The following is a 22,021-nucleotide window of genomic DNA, read 5'->3' on the forward strand; positions in this document are numbered from 1 at the left end:
TCTCTGCCCTCTTGTTAGACTTACTGATTTCTTCCTTAAGAGCCTCTTTTATAATTTTACTTAATTCTTTGCTCCAGGTATTCTTTAGGTTTCTTGAGTTGTTCCTGTGTCATTTCCAGGTGCTTTGTACAACTCTGTAATATCTTCACCTTCCTCAAATGATATTAACTCAATTTCCTTTGTTGTGAAATATTTGAGAAGTCTTTTAGAAAGGTTTGTTCATTTCTTTCTCATATAACAATTATCTGTTTGATTTCTTGATGCTGAAAGTTCTAAAATTTTTTGGTCTCAGAACCCCTTTATACTCTTAAAAATTACTGAGAACTCCCCTAAAGATCTTTTGTTTACATGGGTTATCTTTATCAATATTTATTGTATTAGAAATTTAAATATCTCAGTATTATTATGAAAACAGTTTTGACATCTAGGACCCCTTGAAAGTGTCTTGGGGATCTCTAGGGGACCCCAGATCACATTCTGAGAAAGACTACCTTATGCTCTCCTAAATGTAAATGTTCTTCTTGCCTTCAATCCTTTTATTTCTATAGCTCCATCACTATTCTCTCCCCAGGCTCATGCTGTCTGACTGCTATAAGGAGACTGAGATGTCACTGTAGTTGAACTTACTCTCTGCCTTTCTCTGTCCAACTTGTGTCTAGCCTACCTTTGCAGGTTGGTGGATAAAAAGTTGGTAATGGTCCCTAGGACTCTGCTAGGAGAAAACTGAAAAGCCTTTGCAAACATGTCTTCTCCCTACCTTTTATTCCTCCTGCTGACTGCCTGCTTCCTTCTATGTAACACTGTCCTACACTTCCAAGCTCTTCTCTCCTTCATAATCTCTGACCCCTCCTACCAGGATCTACATTCCGCTAGAGAAGGTTCTTTACTTTCCTCTCAATCATTAGGGCTGGTGTGAATAATGCGCCTTATTATCCAAGGATCACAATCCCCTGGGATACTTTAAAGTGGTTAGCTGCAAATGTCTCCCTAAAATTGAGATCTTAAAGATGATTTTGGGCTGTCCTGGGCCAGTGCCACCATGAGTCATGGAAAGTGCCAGGGGCAATGGTGATTTTTTTTTCTGTAAGAATTACCTTGCAATGGGTTCTTTCAATTTTCTCTCATTCTCACTGTCAAATTTGCTCCCTTTGAGGTTGCTCCATTATGGCTTACTTGAGAGGAGAGGGAGGGAACTTTACCTTAGGTAAAAGGTAAAGTTGTCACTTTCCCATCTTCCCAGGATCCTCTGATACTTCAACTGAAAGAAATTCACTTACAACTTTTTAGAATCACATCCTATTGCCTTAAAGTATAATACATCCATATGGTACTTTCTATCCCCTTCAAGTAAAAGATAAATTGTCTTCTGTATCATGAGAGGTTAAACTAAAGAAAGTAGCATATGAAGAAGTACATAATGTCTAACAGACATAGAAATTAAGCAATATTCTACTTTCATAGAATTTGGTGATGGAAGAAACCTTAGAGATATTCTAATCCCAATCTCCTCAGTTTACAGATGAGGAAACTAAGGTTGACCAAGAAGGTAATTGATCCCAGGTTGGAAAGTAAATAGAAAGAGCCAAGATTCAAATTCAGGTCCTTCCCCAGATCCAGTGCTCTTCCCAATATGCTACCAGGATTCCCAATTTAAAACATCACAACGGGGAGCTGTAGAAACTACCTAACAGATCCAGATCACAGAAATAGATAGAGAGGGAAAGGAATAAGCATTTATTAATTGCCTACTATATTCCAGGCACTGTGTTAAGTGCTTTTCAAATACTATTTCATTTGATCCTCACAACAACCCTGGGAAGTAGGTATGCTATTATTATCTCCATTTTACAGTTGAGGAAAATGAGGCACACAGATCATAAATGACTTGTCACACAGCTAGTAAACTATAAATAAGGTGCATAAAAAGGAGAAATGATTTTCAAGCTTGAGACACCATCCAAGATGTCCACGGGAGCAGCCTAGACATAGAGCATTTTTGCTGTCCTTTTCTGTCTGAAAGCTAAATTGTTCCCCCAAAATCATAGATTTGGAATTGGAAGAGACTTGATGGTTCATCTATTTGACATCTCATTTTATAGTGAAGGACACTGAAATTCAATAAGGTTAGAAGACATGATCAAGGTCTCAAAGGTAGTCAATGGTGGAGCCAAGGTTTGAACCCAGCTACTCTGACCTTGCCCCTTCTAACAATAGAGAAGACAAAAGGAAAACAGTGATGAATACATGAATGCCAGGTAAAGAACTGTCTTTGAATGTGGCAGCTTGAGTTTTACTTACTTACAGTTTCCTTATTTCTGTGTCACAAGCCAAATGGATGCACCCTTTCAAACACTATTGGATTAAGAAGCCTCAGAGTTCTTCTGTAGGTGAGAAGATCATTAGGCCCTCTATGATGCACCAGAAGGCACAGCACCGGTTTTTGTATGATAAGGAGTTGGCCTGCATTGTACTCCAAATGGAATACATTGAAGACGTCCTCATCCTTCTCATTCTGCCGGATGAAGGGAAAACGAGACAAGTGGAAGATTCTCTGAAGCCAGAGACCCTGAAGAAATGGAACAAATTACTATTGCCCAGGTAAATGGGGTATCTGGATTTGGAAGGGCCTATTGAGGTATCTTTTTTTCATTAATTTATCTATTTTTAGTTTTCAACATTCATTTCCACAAGATTTTGAGTTTTTGAATTCCAAATTTTCCCCCCATCTTGTCCCTCCCCCCACACCAAGATGGCATGTATTCTGAATACTCCTTCCCCTAATCTGCCCTCCCTTCTATCTCTCCCCCCGCTTCTCTTATCCTCTTCCCCTTCAATTTTCCTGTAGGGCAGGATAGATTTCTATGCCCATTTCCTGCATATCTTATTTCCCAGTTGCATGTGAAAACAATTTTTTTAACATTTGTGTTTAAAACTTTGGGTTCCAAATTTTCTCCCTTCCTCCCTCCCCACCCACCCTCATTGAGAAGGCAAGCACCTCAATATAGATTATACATGTGTCATCATGCAAAACACTTCCATAGTAGTCATGTTGTGAAAAACTAAGTATATTTCCCTTAATCCTATCCTGCCCCCCATTTATTCTATTCTCTCTTTTGACCCTGTCCCTCCTTAGAAGTGTTTGCTTCTGATTACTCCCTCTCCCACCTATTGAGGTATATTAGCTGGTAGCTAAGGATACAGGGCATATGGGAAAGTTTGTTTCCCTACTGATTGTAACTTTCCCCAGTTACACAGTCTATTGAAAGAGGAAATAGCAGTTCTGTTTTGTTCTTGTTCACTTATATCTGACTCTTTGTAACCCTGTGGATCATAGTCTCCATGGTGTTTTCTTGGCAAAGATATTGGGGTGGTTTGCCATTTCCTCCTCTAGTGGACTAAGGCAAACAGGTTAAGTGATTTGTCCAGGGTCACACAGCTAGTAAGTGTCTGAGGCTGCACTTGGACTCAGGTCTTCCTGCTCCAGGCCCAGTACTCTATCCACTGTGTCATCTAGCTGCAGCTCTGTTAGCCAGTCATTTAAGCAAAGGAAAACTATCTCTGGTAAATCACTTTCACAGGCAGATATCCAACCACCACTGAAGTTCTCTTTGTTTAATTACACTTTCTGAAATTATGAATTAAAAGACTGACACTAAGCAAAGCACAACTTTCCAAATAAAAGTACAAATAAAATAAGATTGTCTCACCTGCTCCCTCCTTTCTCTCTGCCTGGGAATTTCAGCCTTCCCTTTCAATCTTATGCAAAAACTGGTCAAGTCAACATCTTCTCTGATACTTATCTCCTCTCCTCTCAATTTAGCATCTACAATTCACAGAACCACAGAATTTTAGAGAGGGGAATGACCTCAGAGATCTGGTATTTACAGAGCTCTTGGGGGTTTACAAAGTGGTTTATGATCCCTCCAAGAGCTCTGTGAAGTATTGCTGTTATTCTCCCCATTTTATAGAGGAAAAAACTGAATCTTGGAGAGTTTCAGTGACTTGGCCATGTCTGGAATAGGATTTGAACACGTCTTCTGACGCCAAGTCCAACATTCAAACCACTATACCACCTCCCTGTCTCAGTAAAGAAATTTTAGAAATCATTCTTTGGCCCTGGACAAATGTGTGAAGTTGGACCCTTGAGTTCCCCAGACAGAGGTGAAATTAGCTCAGAAAGGCAAGATAGGCAGCTGCCTAGGGTAGAACATGGTGGGGCACAGGAGCATCAGAAGGGAGCATCATGATTAAATATGCCTTTTAAAAAAATATATGGATGTTGCTGCTGCCAGAAAAAATCTCATTGTATGGTACTTAGAGTATTTTATGGTACCTTAGGTATTTTATTTTCAGGTGTTACATCACAACTATTCTAGTGAAGACTTGGATCCCCTAGTGGACAATGACACGTAAAAAGAGTCATTTTCAAACCTTTTCTATAGATCTCAAAGCCTTAACTGGGGCCCATTCTCAGCCTTTTTCTGGCCTATTTTTCCTAAGTAGGGGCCCTTCTCCACAGCACAGGTGTCGGGTTCACATACATACTATGACAAGGCAGTGAAGTAAGGTTTTGTGGAGGAAAGGGATAAAGAAGAAATCCCTGTTAATTTCACCTGAGTGTCTGTTCTGGGCAGCTAGGTGGCACAGGGGATAGAGGTCTGGGTCTAGGATCAGGAAGACCTGAGTTCAAATTTGACCTCAGACACTTATTAGCTGTGTGACCCTGGGCAAGTCATTTAACCTCTGATTGCCTCAGTTTCCTCAACTGTAAAACTAGGATAATAATACCACCTAATTTACAGAGTTGTTCTAAGGATCAAATGATTTGTGAAAAAGTGCTCTTGGCACAGTGCCTGACATGTAGTAAAATTGTATAAATTGTATTGTAGAAATCATATAAATGCTCACTACCTTCCTTTCCCTTCCCTTCCCCTATTCTAAAAGGCTCAGTTATAGGATTCTGAGGGAGGCTTATGTTATTTCAAGAAGGGATATGTAGGTTGTAGAAGGTTCCTGGCTAGTTACTCCCTTTTGGCTGGACCCCACCCTCAATTGGATGGCACCCCTCTTTCCCAACGCTTCACTAAAAGTGTCACTTTCAAAAATCATCTCCCTTAGCTCAAGAGAGGAAGGGGGAAGGGTGGGAGGAAATGGAGAAGAAAGGGAAGAACAGGACTGGAACAATATGACTAATCAAACAGGACTTGTTTCTTTGTCTTTCTCCTTTTTATTTATGAAGTCTACTAAATTTACATCTGCCAAAGTTTTCAATTTCTGGGGCATACAGCCTGGAAAAAATACTTCCCAAAATGGGTTTTTCCAGCATATTCACTCCAGAAGTCAATCTATCCAACATCACTGAACAACCACACATGGCAATCTCAAAGGTAAGGTAGTAAATGTGAGTAGTCTCTTCTTTCCTTTAATCTTTGAAATGAAAGACTGGCTCTCCTCTATCATATTCTCCTAATTGGACTCTGTGCCCTCATACTATAGCCATGGTGGTTCCCATTGTTCTTCTCAACAACACTAAATAAAATACTATCTACAAGTTCCGTCACTTTTGTTTCTTGAATTCTCTCCTCTTGCGGAATCCCAAAACCACTTACTTTTGTTGTAATATCCTGGAGGAGACCAACAGGAATTTCTAATCTTCACTTTGGATTTGGTGTTTAGATAACAAAACTTTGTTCCAAAATTTACTTTCTGCCCATATGGCCTTAGGAAAGTCACTTCTGTTCTCTGGACCTCAGTTTCCCCAACTGTAAAATAAAAGGATAAGATCTTTAAGGTCTCTTTCAGCTCTGAGGTCTATGACCTATGCCATTAATTCAGCTATTCTCTAGTCATTCATAGAATCATAACCCTTTCAGAAGGGAAGTAATCTTAGAAAGCAAGATAATACAACACCTTCATTTTACAGATGAGGAAACTGAGGTTAAGAACATTTGCCCAGTTCACATTGCTATTAAATGTCAGAACTGAGATTTGGCCCCATAACTTCAAACTCCAAGTCTAGTCCTCTTTTCATCAGGCCATGCTGCCTCATTTATTTGTGCTTTATTCCTTCTAGAAAGGTTGAGTAGTCTATAGCAATTAAAATTTTAAATGTAATTCAAGAATTCAGTTCAACCAACATTTGTTGATCATCTTTTATTTTATTTTTTAAACTCATTTTGTTTTATTTTCAATTCTAAATTCTCCCTCTCTCCCTTCCCCCTCCCTCACTCATTGAGAAGATAAGAAACATAAAACCCATTACAAACATGTATAGACACATTGAACATCCATGAAATCACAGTGGTCTTTTCTAGGGCCAAGGGAAGAGACAGTTTCCAATTTACCCTCTAAAAACTATGTTGAGAAATTATCTTGTCAGAGAAGTTGGATTTTAGTTCTAATCAAGTTAATTTTTTTTAGTGAAAGAGACCTTTGAGGTCATCCAGTCCAACTCCCTAATTATAGAGATGAAGAAATTAGTTTACACATAGAAGTGAGGTGACTTGCCCAAGGTAACCCAGCTAGTGTCAGAGGTAAGGTTCAAACCTAAAGCCCAGACCAGGGGTGGAGAACCTGTGGCCTGGAGACCACATGTGGCCCTCTAGGTCCTCAAATGTGGCCCTTTGCCTGAATCCAAACTTCACAGAACAAATCCCCTTAATAAAAGGAGTGGTTCTATAAAACTTGGACTCAGTCAAAAGACTGCACCCAAGGACCTACGCCACATGTGGCCTTGAGGCCATAGGTTCCCACCCTTGGCCCAGACCATTTTCCGCTCCATCCTGACTGATCCAGGGCTATTAACTCTAAACTATGCTATCTCAAGAATCTGTCTTTGAACATTGAGCTTTAGATACAGAATTCTTGGGGAATATTCCTCGACATAACTAAAGAATTGTAGACCTGGGAAGAATCTCAAAGTTGTCTAACACAAACACCATCCAAAAACATGAACCCTGATTACAATATCCTCAAACCAATGATTTCTGAGGGCTCTGCTCAGAAACCTCCTAGGTCAAGGAAGACTGAATAAATGGGCAGAGCTCCAGTATTAATTTATATCTAGGATTGGTTACGTGCAAGAGGTCAATGACAGCTTAGCTACTTAATGACAAGTGACCCTGTCCCATAGAACAAAGCAGGTGTAACAGTACAGTAGAGGATAGAAAGGCAGACACTAGAGATAATTCTCAGTTGGACCTGGTCTGAAAACTGGTTCTCTTCCTTTATGAATTATAGGACGTAAAGCTGAGAAGGAACTTTGATTATTATCTTCTCACTTTAAAAATAAGGAGACCAAGGCTCATTGGTTAAATGACTTACCCAAGGACACACTTCCCAAGTAGTATGCAGCAGAATTAGGGTTCGTAACCAGGTCCTCTAACTCTAAATATAATCTTCTTTCTCCTATAACATCCTGCTTCGAGGACTTGGAAAAACAAAATCAGACTTCCCTGCTATATTTCCAAAAATAAAAAATAGCCAGGCTGCTCCTAGAATAATAAAAAAAAAAAGATGTCAATATCACTCTCATTTAATGAAGACCCATAGACGTCAAGTATCCATTTCTTTCCTTGTCTGTATGTACTATATCCATAATGAAATCCGTGCCCTACTGAGATAATTAGGACATTGTGTCTATCTGAGATCCACCCAATTCTTCTGACACTGCTTTTATCTACCTTCTCAACTATTATTTCCCTGAAGTCCAGGACAATCTAAACCTTGTATCTCCCATGGCCGTTGGCAAGGTTTTACGGACACAGTAGGCACTTGATGAATGTTTCTTCTTATCGCGATCCTAATATTTGCAGGACAATGTAATATAAAGACAGTTGGACTGGAAGATAGGAAACTTCTAAGTCCAAGTCCTCATTTGGGCCTTGGTTTCCTCATCCATAAAATGAGAAAATTGGACTAAAAAAATCTCCAAAGAATCTTCCAGCTCTAAGTCCTCCTATCATTTTAGTCCTCCTATCATGACTTTATATCATTCCACAGGCCAAGAATTTAATTTTTTTCTCCTATATCCCATTTCCTCCAACCTGTAGTTGCTACATCAAGTTACAGTGGACATGAATGAGAAAGGCACCAAGGCTGCAGCCACCTCCACCTTCCTATCCCAGCCCGAGACCCTGAGCCAAGCATCCCCACTGACTGTTCATTTTGACAGGCCCTTCCTGCTGCTGATTTGGGAAGTGTCTGCCCAGAGTTTGCTTTTCCTTGGAAAAATTATAACCCCAACTGCAAGTTAACTTTGGTAAGAGAATGGGAGCCATTTTCAGAAAAGTTGCTGGGTTTTTTGTTTTGGTTTTTTTTTTTCATCTCTGGTTTTCTTGCATGATGGAGGCAGCAGTGAAATATCTCAATAGTGAATAGTATCAACAACAGTAGTAATAAAAATTATTTGGATGTTTTATGGACATAAAGTATATCTTCTTGTGGTCTGATGGCCATGTACACTGTTTATGCCCCTTCCTCTGCCCATCCTAGAACCACTCACTTTATAATTTCTCATTCATTCATTCCTCCATGCTCCTACAACAGTGACTGCCTTGTAATTCTTGTTGATTGATTGATCAGCCATTATTATAAGATCATAAATATAAAACTAAAAGATGCCTTAAAACCACCTAGTGATGGAATCATAGCTTTTGAGAGTTGGAACGGACCTCCATGGCCATCTATTCCAACCCACACCCAAAAAGGAATGCCCACTATAAAATCTTCCTCTTTGCAAATTCCATTCACTGTTTCTGATTTTGCCCCAGGGGGCCAAACAAAAAGAAATAAAATCTTTCCTCTACATGACAGCCATTCAAATACTTGGAGACAGCTATCATATCCTCCCTCCCAGTCTTCTCTTCTACAGACTTTTTCTACATGCCCAGATCCTTCAATACAGTTAGTCAGCTAATCAAAAAGCATTTATTAAGCTCCTAATATGTGCCAGCATTGTGCTAAGCACTGGTGATACAAACAAAGGCAAAATAAATTCTCTGTTCTTGATGAGTTTACATGCAAACAACTATGTATATGCAAGATAGTTTGGAGATAATCAAGAAGGCATTAGCATTAAGGAGGATCAGGAAAGGCTTCAGGTACAAGGTGTGGGTTTTAGTTGGGTGTAGAGAGAAGCCACAGAAGCCAAGAGGCAAAGATGAGGAAGGAGAGAATTCCAGGAATGGGGGACAGCTCACAAAAATGCACAGAGTTGGAAGATGTGCTATCTTCTTCAAGGAACAGTACGGAGGCTAGTGTCATTGGACTGCTGAGTATATGGGCATGAGTCAAGCGTAAGAAGATTGGAAAGGTGGGGGGAGAGCAAAACAAGTTATGAAGAACTTTCAGTGCCAAACAGAGGGTTTTATATTTGATCCTAGGAGTGATAGGGATTACCTGAAGCTTATTAATGGGAGGAAGGAACGTGATCAGACCTGCTTTTTTGGAAGATCAATTTAACAGCTAAGTAGAGGATAGACTGGAATATGAAGAGACTTGAAACAAGGAGACCAGACAGAGGACTATTATTATAGTCAGGCATGAGGTGACGAGGGCTTGCATGAGTGTGATGGCAGGGTCAAAGGAGAGAAAGAAAACACGTAGGAAAGACGTTTTGAATGCAAAATTGACAAGACTGGGCAAACATTCCAGAAAGCACAGTAGAAAAGGTTGGTAGCTATAGAGTGGCACACAGGGGAGATCTTGAAGAAAATGGGAATAAGGAAGTTGGCAGTGGTGGACAGAGAATAAGTTCAATACTAACAGCTAGACATTAGAGTCACTGGGATGGGGAGGTTATAACCGGTTGAGAGTTTGTTAATCATTGAGGAATAAGCTCAAATAGGTTATGTCAATAGACTCAAGGTCCTCCACTGTCCTGGTTGCTCTCTTCTGGGTACTCTCTAATTTGTCAATGCCCTTCTTAAACTGTGGTGCCCAGAGCTGAATAGAGTCAGCATAGAGCGCAATGGGACTATAACCTCCCTATTCCTGGAAGATAGAGCAGCTAGGTGTTGCCATAGTGCACAGAGCACCAGGCCTAGAGTCAGGAAGATTCATCTTCCTAAGTTCAAATCTGGCTTCAGACACTTACTAGCTGTGTGACCCTGGGTAAGTCATTTGACCCTGTTTGTCTGTTTCCTCAATCTATAAAATGAGCTGAAGAAAGAAATGGCAAACCACTTTGCCAAGAAAACCCTAAATGGGGTCATGAAGAGTTGGATACATCTGAAAAATGACTGAACAACCAACAAAATTTCCTGGAAACTATGCCCCACTTAATGAAGCGCAAGGTCAAATTAGTTGTGTTGGCAGCCACATCATGCTTCTGACTCATTGAGTTTGCAGTCCACTAAAACTTCCAGATATTTTCCAGAATAACTACCATATAACCATGACTTCCCCTAATAATTGTGAAATTGATTTTTTTATACCTCAACTTCATCTTTATATTTATCTCTGCAGAATTTCATCTTATTAAATTAAGCCCAATGTTCTACCTTCTCAAGACCCTTTTTGTGGGCAGAAACTATTTTTATCTTTCTTTGTATCCAGGACACTTAGGCCACACCTGGTGCTTGGTAGACACTTAATAATTGTGTTTTAATTGATTTGTGGATTGATTGAGATCATGACTCTGCCATCCACTATGTTAAATCTCCCTCCTATATTTGTGGCATCTATAAATATTATAAACACCCATATATCTATAAATACCATCTATACCTTTATTCAATTCAATGATAAAAAATGTTAAATAGCACAAAGCTAAGCACAAATTCCCAGGTCTAGCTCCCTCATTTTACAGGTGAGGAAACTGAAGTTCATAGAGGTTAGGTAACTTGCCCATAATTACACAGGTAGTAAGTGGCAAAAGCCAGGATACTCATGAGAACCCAAACACTTTGAATCCAAATGCAACCCTTTCCACAGCTACCTTATCTGTCTACCCAGTCTTAGAGAGATCTTCACTAAAGTCCTTCTCCTTTGCTTTCCTCATATCATGGAAGGGGATCCTGGAATCTTGGAAATGGTACCAACTGGAGTGCAATATTTTAACCCAAATGAGAAGATTAAAAGTATAAGCCAGTTATAGACTGTCTGCCTATAAGGACCAGTCAATAGATCAAAAATATTTATTAAGTGTCTACTACCTCCAGGCACTATGTTTAGAAATCAGGATACAAATACAAATAATGAAACAATCCTGGGGCAGCACCAGCCCTGGAGTCAGGAGGACCTGAGTTCAAATCCAGCCTCAGACACATAACACTCACTAGCTGTGTGACCCTGGGCAAGTCACTTAACCCTGATTGCCTTGCAAGAAAGAAAGAAAAAAACAAACAACTCTACATTCAAAGATAATTGCATTCTATCAGGGGATAAAACATATACATATTTAAGTATATACTGAATAAATACAAAAAGAACAAGTACTAAATAAATTGTTGTTGTCCAGTCATATCTGACTCTTCATGACCCCATTTGGGGTTTTCTTGGAGTGGTTTGCCATTTCCTTCTCCAACTCATTTTATGGATGAGGAAACTGAAGCAAACATGATTAAGTGACTTGCCTAGAGTCACACAGCCATTAAGTATCTGAGGCTGGATTTGAACTCAAGTCTTCCTAACTCCAGGCTCAGCACTATAACCACTGAGCCACCTCACTGCCTTCACAAAAATAAATGTAAGCAGTCAAAAATGAGGTTGTTCAGGAAGGAAGGAATCAGAGGCAGGGGGTTGAGGAAAGGCTTCATGCAGAAGATGGTGCTTAAGCTGAATCTTAAAGGGAGACAGGGAGTCTATGAGGCTTAAGGGAGGAAGGAGTACATTCTAGGAGTGAGGAATGGGCAGTGAAAAGGTACAGAGAAAAGAGATAGAGGAACAGAGAAAAGATAAGCTTGGCTGGATTGTAAAGTGTGGGAAAAGTATTTTATTTTGAGTCCAGGAAGAGAAGCTGGGGCCAGGTTGTGAAGGGCTTTTAAAGCTAAACAGATGAGATTTTCTGGTTTACCAATGGCTTTTTCTACTACAAGAGAAGCACATGCAACTGGACTTTGTTCGTTGCTGTTGTTCGCTCGTTTTTTCAGTCATGTCCAACTTTTTATGACCCCATTTGAGGATTTCTTGGAAAAGATACTAGAGTGGTTTGTAGTGGTGAAAGAGCCCTGGGGGATGGGGGGTTGGAGAGAGATGATCTTTATCTTCATTGATTCCTGAGAAGTCTTTCCTGGGTCTTTGCTCAGTGACTTAAACCATGGAGAAAAGTAGGCTACACAGTCAAAGGCTCTCCCTTTGGGGGCAAGTCCAATGGAAGAACTTTTCCTGTGCCTCCCACCATATACAGCTGTTTCTGGGGCATGTTAGCACCCACCAGAGGTATCATACACCTTTGGCCAAATTTAGTAACTAAATTGATGGCCTTACAAGAATGGCTTAGATTGGGGAGTGGCTCCATCAACACTCTGGACACAAGGGCCATGATGCCATTTGGTTCTGGATGTAGAAGCATATGTTCTCCCTAAGCACAAGGCAGCTATGATGTTCCTCATAGCAGTCAAAGCACTGACCTCTGAAGGACTAGTGAGGCACGCTTGCATGCTGTACCTGACCTACCCCTGGCAAATTTATTATATTGCTCTTTTCCCTCACCTCATGGCAAGAGGTTTACCCTTGATGCAGTTGACAGCTATGGGGGAATGACGCCGCTGCACCAGTCAAGTCTGCCAGCGTGGTAGCCACTATCAAAGCTCTCACAGAGGAAATCCTCCTTCCTTAAGGACCCATCTTTCATCATTGCCCCTGATCAGATCATCTTGCCTACATTATGAGGAAGGTCCGAGATTGGATTTACCACCAACAAATCTGCTTATTTCTTTCACTTCATATACCATACTCTGACAGCTAGCCTTGTTGAACACCATAACAGGTTCCTAAAATAACAGCGTTGTCAGCATGTTTGGCTGTCCTACCTCCTAGAAACTGTGCCTTCAACAAATTAATACCTAGCAACAGAAAAGATTCTCCATTCCAATGATTTCTCAGTTCCAGCTTGTAGGAAGATCTACCTAATAAGAATGGACCACTTGTAAACATAGTTCCAGTTGAGTTTTTTTAGGTCCTTAATTGTTCCATTGCCTGCATGGAGTCACCTGGGTGTCAAGATTTCTGCTCCTTCAGGTGGTTTCATGTACCCTTAGGAAATAGTTCAGTTACTCTCCAATTGATAGGTCTCATTTCCCATAAGATAGTTTAGACAACTACTTCCCACAGAGAATTCGGGGGCTCCCTTGAAAGAGTAGGTTTTGGTGAGCAGGACAAGGAATACTGAGTGAATGGGGAGAGTTTCAGTATCAAACTTATATCTAGGACTGGGTTATATAAAAGAGGCTAACGACAGCCTTACCTAATTTATGACAAGTGACCCTGTTCCATAGAACAAAGCAGGGTATAACAGCACAGCAGAGGATAGGAAGGTAGACCCTAGAGATAATTCTCAGTATGACCACACTTGAAAGCTGGTCCTCTTCCCTGATGCTTCTGGTGCTGCTCCTGCTCATTATCTTCACCTAACACCAGGTGACCCACTGCAAAATGCAAAGATTTAGTATCATTCACAAGATTGTTGAGATCTGGGACTATGTCCTTTGGAAAGGGCAAGGCAAACCCTACAATTTCTAGTCTTCACTGTTTTCTACTTTGGGTAACTCTTTCAGGGAGGCATTAAACATTTTGCTTTTGTTTTGTTTTTGCTATATTTGAAGTTTATGGATTTTTTCCTCCTTTTTCCTCCAGCACTGCCTATGCCAGGCTCCTTGCATCTCTAAGATTAGGGTTATGCAATAACAATCCGATAGCCATTTATATGGTAGAAGGTCTTCCAAAACAGTGGAATCAAACTCAAGTAGAAACAAATACCCATGGGCCACATATTGACTTAGAAAACCACAAATTAACATTACATTGTATTTTTTATTTTTTTAAACATTTCCCAATTACATTTTAATCTGGTTTGGGCTGTACACAGGAGTTCCATAACATGCTTACGGTCCGTGGGCTGAGTTATGCACTTCTGTCCTTAAAGACCTTTAGGACCTTACTACCAAAGGGTGAGATGTGACAAGAACAATATTTACTAGCATTCCACCTCCACCCTCAAACTACATCAGGTATTTTTTAAGATATTTCTTTCCCTAAAAGGCAAGGAAGCTATCTTGAGGGTTTAATTGGCCCAGGGAGCTAAGATTCAAGTTTTCAAAGCCTTATGAGATAATTGGGAGAGAACTGGGAGTTCCTGGTGAATAGCTTCAATTTCTTCAGTAAAGTAAGAATTGAAGTCCTCAGGTACGGGCAAAGGGAGGGGGAGATGTGAAAAGCTTAAGGGGAAAAGATAAGGCTTAGAATAGCTTCTGTGGAGAGTTAGATAGGAAATCAATTATGGGAAGAAAGAAGGATTACATGTCTGCAGTAAAGGCCCAGTTGAAGTTGGAGTGTATAAATTTGTAGTGTATCCATTCAGCATTGTTGTGTGACTTCCATCAACTCCATTCGGAAGTATATGAGTTAGGAGTAGAGGACGCAAATGGTGCTAGTGATTCAGGACCAGAATTTATCAAGGGAAAGGGAGCTAAGAGATTTGAGAGCAGAAGACACTTTGGAGTTCAACTGGTTAACTTCAATATCTAAATTTGGGAGGAAAGTCAAAGCAGCTGTAACTACCAAAGGAAGTACTGAGAGGTGGAGCAAGTGGAGGTCACAATGAGGGTGAGAACAGGTTAGGAAGGGTGAAGCCCAGGGAGAGATGAAATGATGAAAGATTCTAGTCACACAGATGAGTATCAGATTTTCTTATTAAGCGTGATAGATGATTAATTGGACCCCTATTTTAGTCTATTTGATCAGTTTGATATGATTCTATAGGGATAGTGATTATAAGTTCTGTATATTTGGCCCCAGTGCTATGAATTTGCTTAATCATAGGAAGCTAACTAATGGACCTCCACCTTTGTTTTTCTTTGTTATGGTGACCAAGCCCAGTGTGGTGCGGTGACTCAATTACCTGGAAAGTCCTCCAGCTATATTTATTGCCTCTCTGTCCCTTGTCATCTCTCTATTGTCCAACATGGGGAGATGATCATGAGAGCTTGGCCAATGAGTGACCCTGGTTGTTAGCCTGCAGTCTGCCTTTCTACCAGCCCATCAGCCCAGGTAGATGGTTTGACATCTGTTTATCAGTGCAGCTCATGAGTGTGCTCATGGGCTTGGTAGGACCTCCTGAAAGGTCAAGATAGGTCTGTTAAGGTCTTCTCACTAGCCTGTTTGTCAACCAATGGGATTCTGTATTTTGTATAAACTTTTCTAGAAGGTCAAAGGCAAGTTCTATTCACCAATAAGACTAAATTTTTGGTCTGCTTCACCCGTACTGTCCAGATATCAAGTACTATAAAACTAAGGCCCTAGAGGATGGGGGCTTCTCAGATCATGAGGAAGATCTGAGGTCCACTTCATTAGAAGGGGGCCATGGACCTTTTAATAAAGTGCCATTGGCTCTTTTTGTGGTGGCAAAGAAGTGGAAATTGAGGGGATGCCCATCAATTGGGGAATGGCTGAACAAGTTGTGGTGTATGAATGTAATGGAATATTATCGTGCTATAAGAAATGATGAGCAAGTAGACCTCAGAAAAACCTGGACAGACTTATATGAACTTATGCTGAGTGACGTGAGCAGAACCAGAACATTGTACACAGTAACAGCCACATTATGTGATGACTAACTCTGATAGACATATCTCTTCTTAGCAATGCAAGGATCTAAGACAACTCTGAAAGACTCATGATGGAAAACGCTGTCCACATCCAGAAAAAGGGCTATGGAGTCTGAATACAGACTGAAGCATGTTATTTGCTCTCTCTGTTTTGTTTGTTTGTTTGTTTGTTTGTTTCTTCTTTCTTGTGGTTTCTTCCATTGGTTCTAATCTTCTTTACAACATGACTAATGTGAAAATAGGTTCAATATAAACGTATATCAAATTGCATGCCATCTTGGAGTGGGGGAGGGGAGAGACAGGAGAAAATTTGGAACTCAAAATCTTAAGGAAGTGAATATTGGAAACTAAAAATAAATAAATATTTTTTAAATAGAAAAAAAGAAAGTAAAAGAAAATCCCATGCATATAGTTCGGTCTCTCATTAATTCATCGACTCAGACCTGTTTTACTTAACCCTGTCATTAGCAAGGAAGAAAAAAAGACTTAAATAGATGTAAGGGGCAACAAAATAAGATTTCGTTTATCCACAACGTCCATGTATGGCAGTGGTTACAGTGTCCTTAAACCTGGCCACCTATCCGAACCACAATGATGAGTATAGAGCCAAGACAAGAGCTGTTAATTTTCTTCAGCCTGCCCAAGGGAATGTCTAGAAAAGACTCCAAAAAGCAAATCACACTGTATAACCTTTTTTCCTGCCGTGATGGGAATTAAAGGTATAAAATGGAAAAATAGAATCTAATTCCCCTGGAGGTACAGGATATTGGTACCTCTTTGTCTATGGGTATAGAGAATGTCTTACTACTTGATTCACCTCCTTGTTGTTCCCATTATTCATATCTTAATTAAATGTTCTTACTATTGAAAAAAAATAAAGTGCCATTGGCTCAGAGCTCTGCAACAGTGGTTTTTCTTGCAGATTGAACAATTCAAAATCCCCATGTAAGAAAATTAAATATGTGTAATGGTATGATCAAGGGTGTGACCATCCCTATGTGTTTTTGAAATGTAGGAGTAAGCCAAGAGGTTTGAGTAGATTAAGGAATTGAGAGGGTAGAGAGTTTGAGGGACCATCAACACAAATGATTACATACCCCAGTATAAAGACAGATGTTTGACAGGAAGGGAAAACAGTAAGCCAGGTGCCAAACTCCTTGAAAAAGGAGGCAGACTAACCTTGGGGACTGGTACACAATTGCCACCATATGCATAAGTGCAATTATTAATAGGGTGAACTTCAAAGGCGAAGAGAAGCAAATAAAAAGTCTAGAAATGGCAGTAAGGAGCAAGGAACATTCAGACCTCCTCTCCAGGAACACCACGTTTGGGGATGTGAATAAAGGGGCAACTGGTGCTGGACAGAATGGCCAAAAATGTAATGTCATCTGGAGGAAACCAGATCTCAGTAAGAGAAAGTAGATAGAAGGAGTATGAATGGAAGATATACAAAATGAAAGAAATTTTATTCACTGTGGAATAGGAATTCCAGAGGCAGCAGTGTGCTGGCAAATATTTAACATCAAGCTCTCTGGTGGGGGGGGATGGAGAGGGAATATACTCATAATAAACTTTTATAATCTTTTTAAAGTTCTTGTAAACTTTTTATAATCTACATTATTGGCATCTTCTCCATCACTTTCTTGAGTTTAAACAAGCAACAAAACAATATCAATCACTGATTTTTAGTGTTTGCAAATTTATAAGGTTTGAATGCTCACATGAAAATTTAACAATCTGCTAGCCAGTTTGAGCTGGCTCCGGTGCACCCCTGAAGGCACAGCAGAAGAGGTGGACAGAATTAGAAAATAAAATAGATGGGTTAAGATTGAGAAGAATGAGGATGAACAGATGAAATGTAGGGGATTGGAGTTAGTTTGTTCCTAGACAGCTGGTGATTAAGTAATACAATAATAAGGAAAGTACCAGACAGTGAGAGTTTACTAGCCATGGGATAGTAATGGGTGGCAGGTGAAATATAAGGCTCATATTCTTGAGGGTGTGTTATTGCAGGTTAAGGGTGAAGGGCACAGGGCCTTAGTCATCTTGCCTGTTCTTCCAGGTTGGGTAGGTAGAATCAAGGTAGATGGCTTTGCAACTTGGTCTTCTAGCAGAGGACCCTGGGCAGGACCAACCCTGCTAAGTTCTGAGAAGCTCATCACCAGAGGATTCATCCCATGGAAGCAGATGCAAAGCACTGAGTTACAGGAGGCTACAAGACAAACAAAAGAAATTAGCTATAATTGAATTTTCATAATTTTATGGAGCCCATCAATTCACAGCTAGTTAAGGATAGGAATACAATTCAATTCAACAAACATTTATTAAATGCCTACAATGTAAGAGCTTTGTACTACATGCCGAGAGTCCCTGCTGAAATCAATACAAGGCCCAAGATCATAGTTGGAACTTTTAACCTAAAATGACACATACACAATAGGTTATAATTGTCAAGATATTAGGAGACACCCTGCTTTCCAGAACTAAGGCCCAACAAGCAAGCCGTGCCCGGAGCTCGCCATAACAACAATCCTTTGTGCTCACCCTGTAGAACTGATGGTCCCTGAGCTCGGGCAAGCACCAGGAGGCCCAGACATGAAGCCCTGCAATGAATGGACTTTTGTCACTAAACAACCTTGACTCACTGTTGCTGTTGTGCCTCACATCTGTTACTACACGACACTGTTTGACTCCATACCTAATGATCCATACCTGATAACTCTAAAATGATTTTAAATAGCCAAAGGTAATAAGATTAATGATTTTTATATGCAACAATTTGGAAATTCAATCAGCTGAATGGATGTCATCTGAAGTTTTGTTTCACATTTTACATACATAATGTTGTTTGTGTCATTATTGTATTTCTAAATTCTCTAATATTGTGAAACTTAAGAGACCATTGTAATAGAAATCTGTTAGATGAAACAACTTTTTAATCCAGATGATGTTACACATGAATTGGGACTTTAAAAAAAAAAAGTATGTGATTAAAAAATAGATATTTGAAAATTGTTAAATATTTAATGAGGTATATTTTGTTATAAAACAGATAATAATAATAAATAATAGCAAATTGTCATTTGGAAATTTTTGGCCATTATGAAAGTGTATATGGTGGTTTAAAGGTGTAGTTTCAACATATTAATGATGAGTCAGCTATCAAGTATTTGTTGTATGTCTGAAGTCCCAGAATATAGGTAGTTTTAATTTATAAGTAAAAGATAAATGAAATGTTAACTGTTAGGGAAACATCAGGAAAGATTTCAAATCCTAAGTTGTGGTTAGTGAAATTTTGCTATTTAAGGTAAAAATTCCTGGCATTGTAATTTACTATCATTTTGAGCTTTGATTACAGAGATAGTTGTCTGAATTGTCATGAAGCCAATAGTAGAAAATGGCATGTGCTGCAGTCTGGGAACCATTAAAGGTGGATATCTATGCCTGGGAAAATTTTGGGAATGACCTTGCATGGCCTAGGTAGAATCCCCATGACTCTATTTCCCCATTGTGTTATTTCCTTTATGAAAAGGAAAATTGCCACCTAGTTAATCCTGAGCCTTGCTTTGCTTTTAATACCCTGTGACTACATGATTGTCTGTCAGATATGACTCATTCCTGGAATCAAATAGAGCTAAGAGTTTTCCCCTCTGTTAGGGTACATGACATTGTTATAAAACTATGTCCCTCTTTTTCCTTTATAGCAAATTTTTATAATCAAGAAGTTTTGTAAGTACAAAACTAAATCTATTAAATAATATTGATAGTGAAACATCTCTGAGTTACTATAACAGGATACAAGTATGAACATTTTACAATTTTAACTTGTGGTCAAATTATAATATAAGGATGATATCTTCCTAAGGGGGAAACGATTAGACAAATTAATAAGACAAAGATGTAATGTAAAAGTTTTCTAAATAAATGGAATAGTAAATTTTGAGAAAGCAGAAGGTTTATATGATTAGCTTCCAAATTTACCTATCATGGAAACTCAGGCTTTGAATATGGTTTACTAATAAGTTCTCAAAATTGGATTAAGATTTTACACATAAATTGTGCTGCTAATAACAAAGAAAGTGAAATTATTTTCCCATTTTTAAGGTATATGTCTAATAATCTTAAAAGGCAGAAGAGTTCATTTTACAGTTGGACCCTCGTAAATCTTTCAAAGATTCAGAATTATCCAGGAACCTCTAGATTTAGAACCAGAGAAGCAGAACCTGTCTTTTAAGATTATCTTTTGCATTTATACTTTACATTTATTTGACTAGTCTATTGTGAGCCTTTTAAGCACTTTGATCTGTGCCTGACTTAATGTAATTATGCAACTATGGGAATTGTGAGAAAACTTGATTGTATTGTTTGAACCTAGCTCTGTGTGGCTAGGAAACTGGACCATCTCTATGTGCTTATTAGAGTTCCGTGACCAAGTACCTATGTTATGCTGACCAGAAACTCAGATCCAAAGATTGATGCAAGTTTTCTCACAATTCTACATTTCAAACTAAGGGCCCCTACCAGGTCCTTCCGACTACTCCCATAGCTGCCAAACTCATGGGTGTGGATTCCTGGATCATCTGAAGAAAGCCCCTGCTCCTGAGTGAACAGTAGAACCCTCCAGGGACCTCAAGGTTTGCCTAGTACAGACCCAGAAGCAGCCAACATCCAAATGAGACAGCTGTCCCAAGATTCTGGACAAGAACTGACTGTACTGTCATAGTTTTTTTTCTCCTCTTTCCTTTTGTTACATGCCCCACCACCAAGGCCCTGATTCAAGAGTATGTTGGCATTTTCTCCCTCCACATTCTTGGCCCCTTTTCTCTTTCCTGTTTGCAAGCAAACAATGGCTAGCAATGATACCTAGGAAACACTTCCCTATAGGTTTCCTCAAGGAACTAAACCCCTGGTCAACATCTTGTCCTGGCCCAAATGGCCTTTCACGGTGTCTTGGGTTATACCTGCCTCTCTTTTATTGGCCACAAAGATAGGAGTTCTTTCAGACCTCCTCCCTTTGGACAAAAGGGGGAAATGTCAAGATACTATTAGGAAACACCCTGTTTTTCAGAGCTAAAGCCCAGCAAGCAAGCTGTGCCCCAAGCTTGGCATAACAAAATTCTTTGTGTTCATGTTCTGCAACTGATGGCCTCTGAACTCAGGCAAGCATCAACAGGCCCAGACATGAAGCCCTGATATGAATGGACTTCTTGTCACCACACAACCTTGCCTCACTGTTGCTGTTGTGCCTCACATCTGTTGCTATACTACACTGTTTGACGCTTTGTCTAGCCACAAGTAGATAAATCAAGGTTCAGCCACAATAAAAAGGGTCCCCCCACTAGGGGTGGGGCCCTGGCACATGTACCTTGTTCCCTCCTTGCTTGCACGCCATTTCTCTCACTTTGAAATTAAACTTCTGTTTGATTCCTGACTCTCCTGTCTCTAGGCTACTCTGTTCAGCTCTGGCCATCCGTAGTTAGAGGCTGGTTCAATTCAGTTAACCTATGTCATAAGTTCCTAATAACTATTATGCTAATAGAATACAATAAAAGTATTAAAGAAGTGCACAATTACTATGCAAGGTCTGAGGGAGAAAAGATTGGTTTTGACCAGAGGCAATATAACATAATAGATAAGGAACTGGACTGAGAGTCAGGAAGACTTGAATTCAAATCTCACTTAGATACTTACTAGCAATGTAACCTTGGGAAAGTCACTTCAACTTCTGTGTTCTAGTTTCCTCATCTATAAAGTCACTTAAGTATTGTCTGCCTCAGTTTCCTCATCTGTAAAATGAGGATGAGTAGCACCTACTTTCTCATGATCAAATAAATTAATACTTATAAAGTATTTAACATAATGCCTGGCACATAGTAGGTTATTTAATAAATGCTTTTTTTTCTTTATACATATACACAGATATATAAGATATGATATATATAAAATAATAGATAACAGAGTTCCTGAACTCAGATTTACTGGCTCCAAATTTATTCTACTTTCTACTGGAGGAAGCATCATATCTTTAAACCAGCACAACTTCTGAGTAACTGGTGAATCACTGGAGGAACCACACAGAAAAAATGGAGATAACTCCTAATGGACCCTATTGCTTTATTGAGTATTTCATACTGCAGTAAGAGGACATCACTTCAGCTTAACTCAGTTAACATTTTTTAAAGAAAGGAGGGAAATAATTAATAAAAGCTAATATTTAAATAGCACTTCAATGTTTGCAAAGCACTTCATAAATA

General features: G+C 39.5%; 1 protein-coding gene across 5 annotated transcripts in view; it reads left to right on the forward strand.

The window, feature by feature from the left end:
• LOC114039026 (serpin A11-like) overlaps positions 1-18,521 on the forward strand; it is a 31,371-nt gene extending 12,850 nt beyond the window's left edge. For 4 of the 5 annotated variants that reach the window (XM_027856609.1, XM_027856610.1, XM_027856613.1 and 1 more), the window contains 3 exons: positions 2,328-2,598; positions 5,240-5,387; positions 8,052-8,799. In XM_027856609.1, the coding sequence (XP_027712410.1) occupies positions 2,328-2,598; positions 5,240-5,387; positions 8,052-8,255 (623 nt within the window). In that variant the 3' untranslated portion in view covers positions 8,256-8,799. Of the gene's footprint in view, positions 1-2,327; positions 2,599-5,239; positions 5,388-8,051; positions 8,800-18,318 lie in introns of those variants that run through there. The other variant, XM_027856614.1, reaches the window with a different exon arrangement.
• The last annotated feature ends 3,500 nt before the right edge of the window (positions 18,522-22,021 follow it).

This window comes from Vombatus ursinus, unplaced genomic scaffold (genome assembly GCF_900497805.2).
Source record: "Vombatus ursinus unplaced genomic scaffold, bare-nosed wombat genome assembly UNPS02011572.1, whole genome shotgun sequence".
NCBI classification, from domain to species: Eukaryota; Metazoa; Chordata; class Mammalia; order Diprotodontia; family Vombatidae; genus Vombatus; species Vombatus ursinus.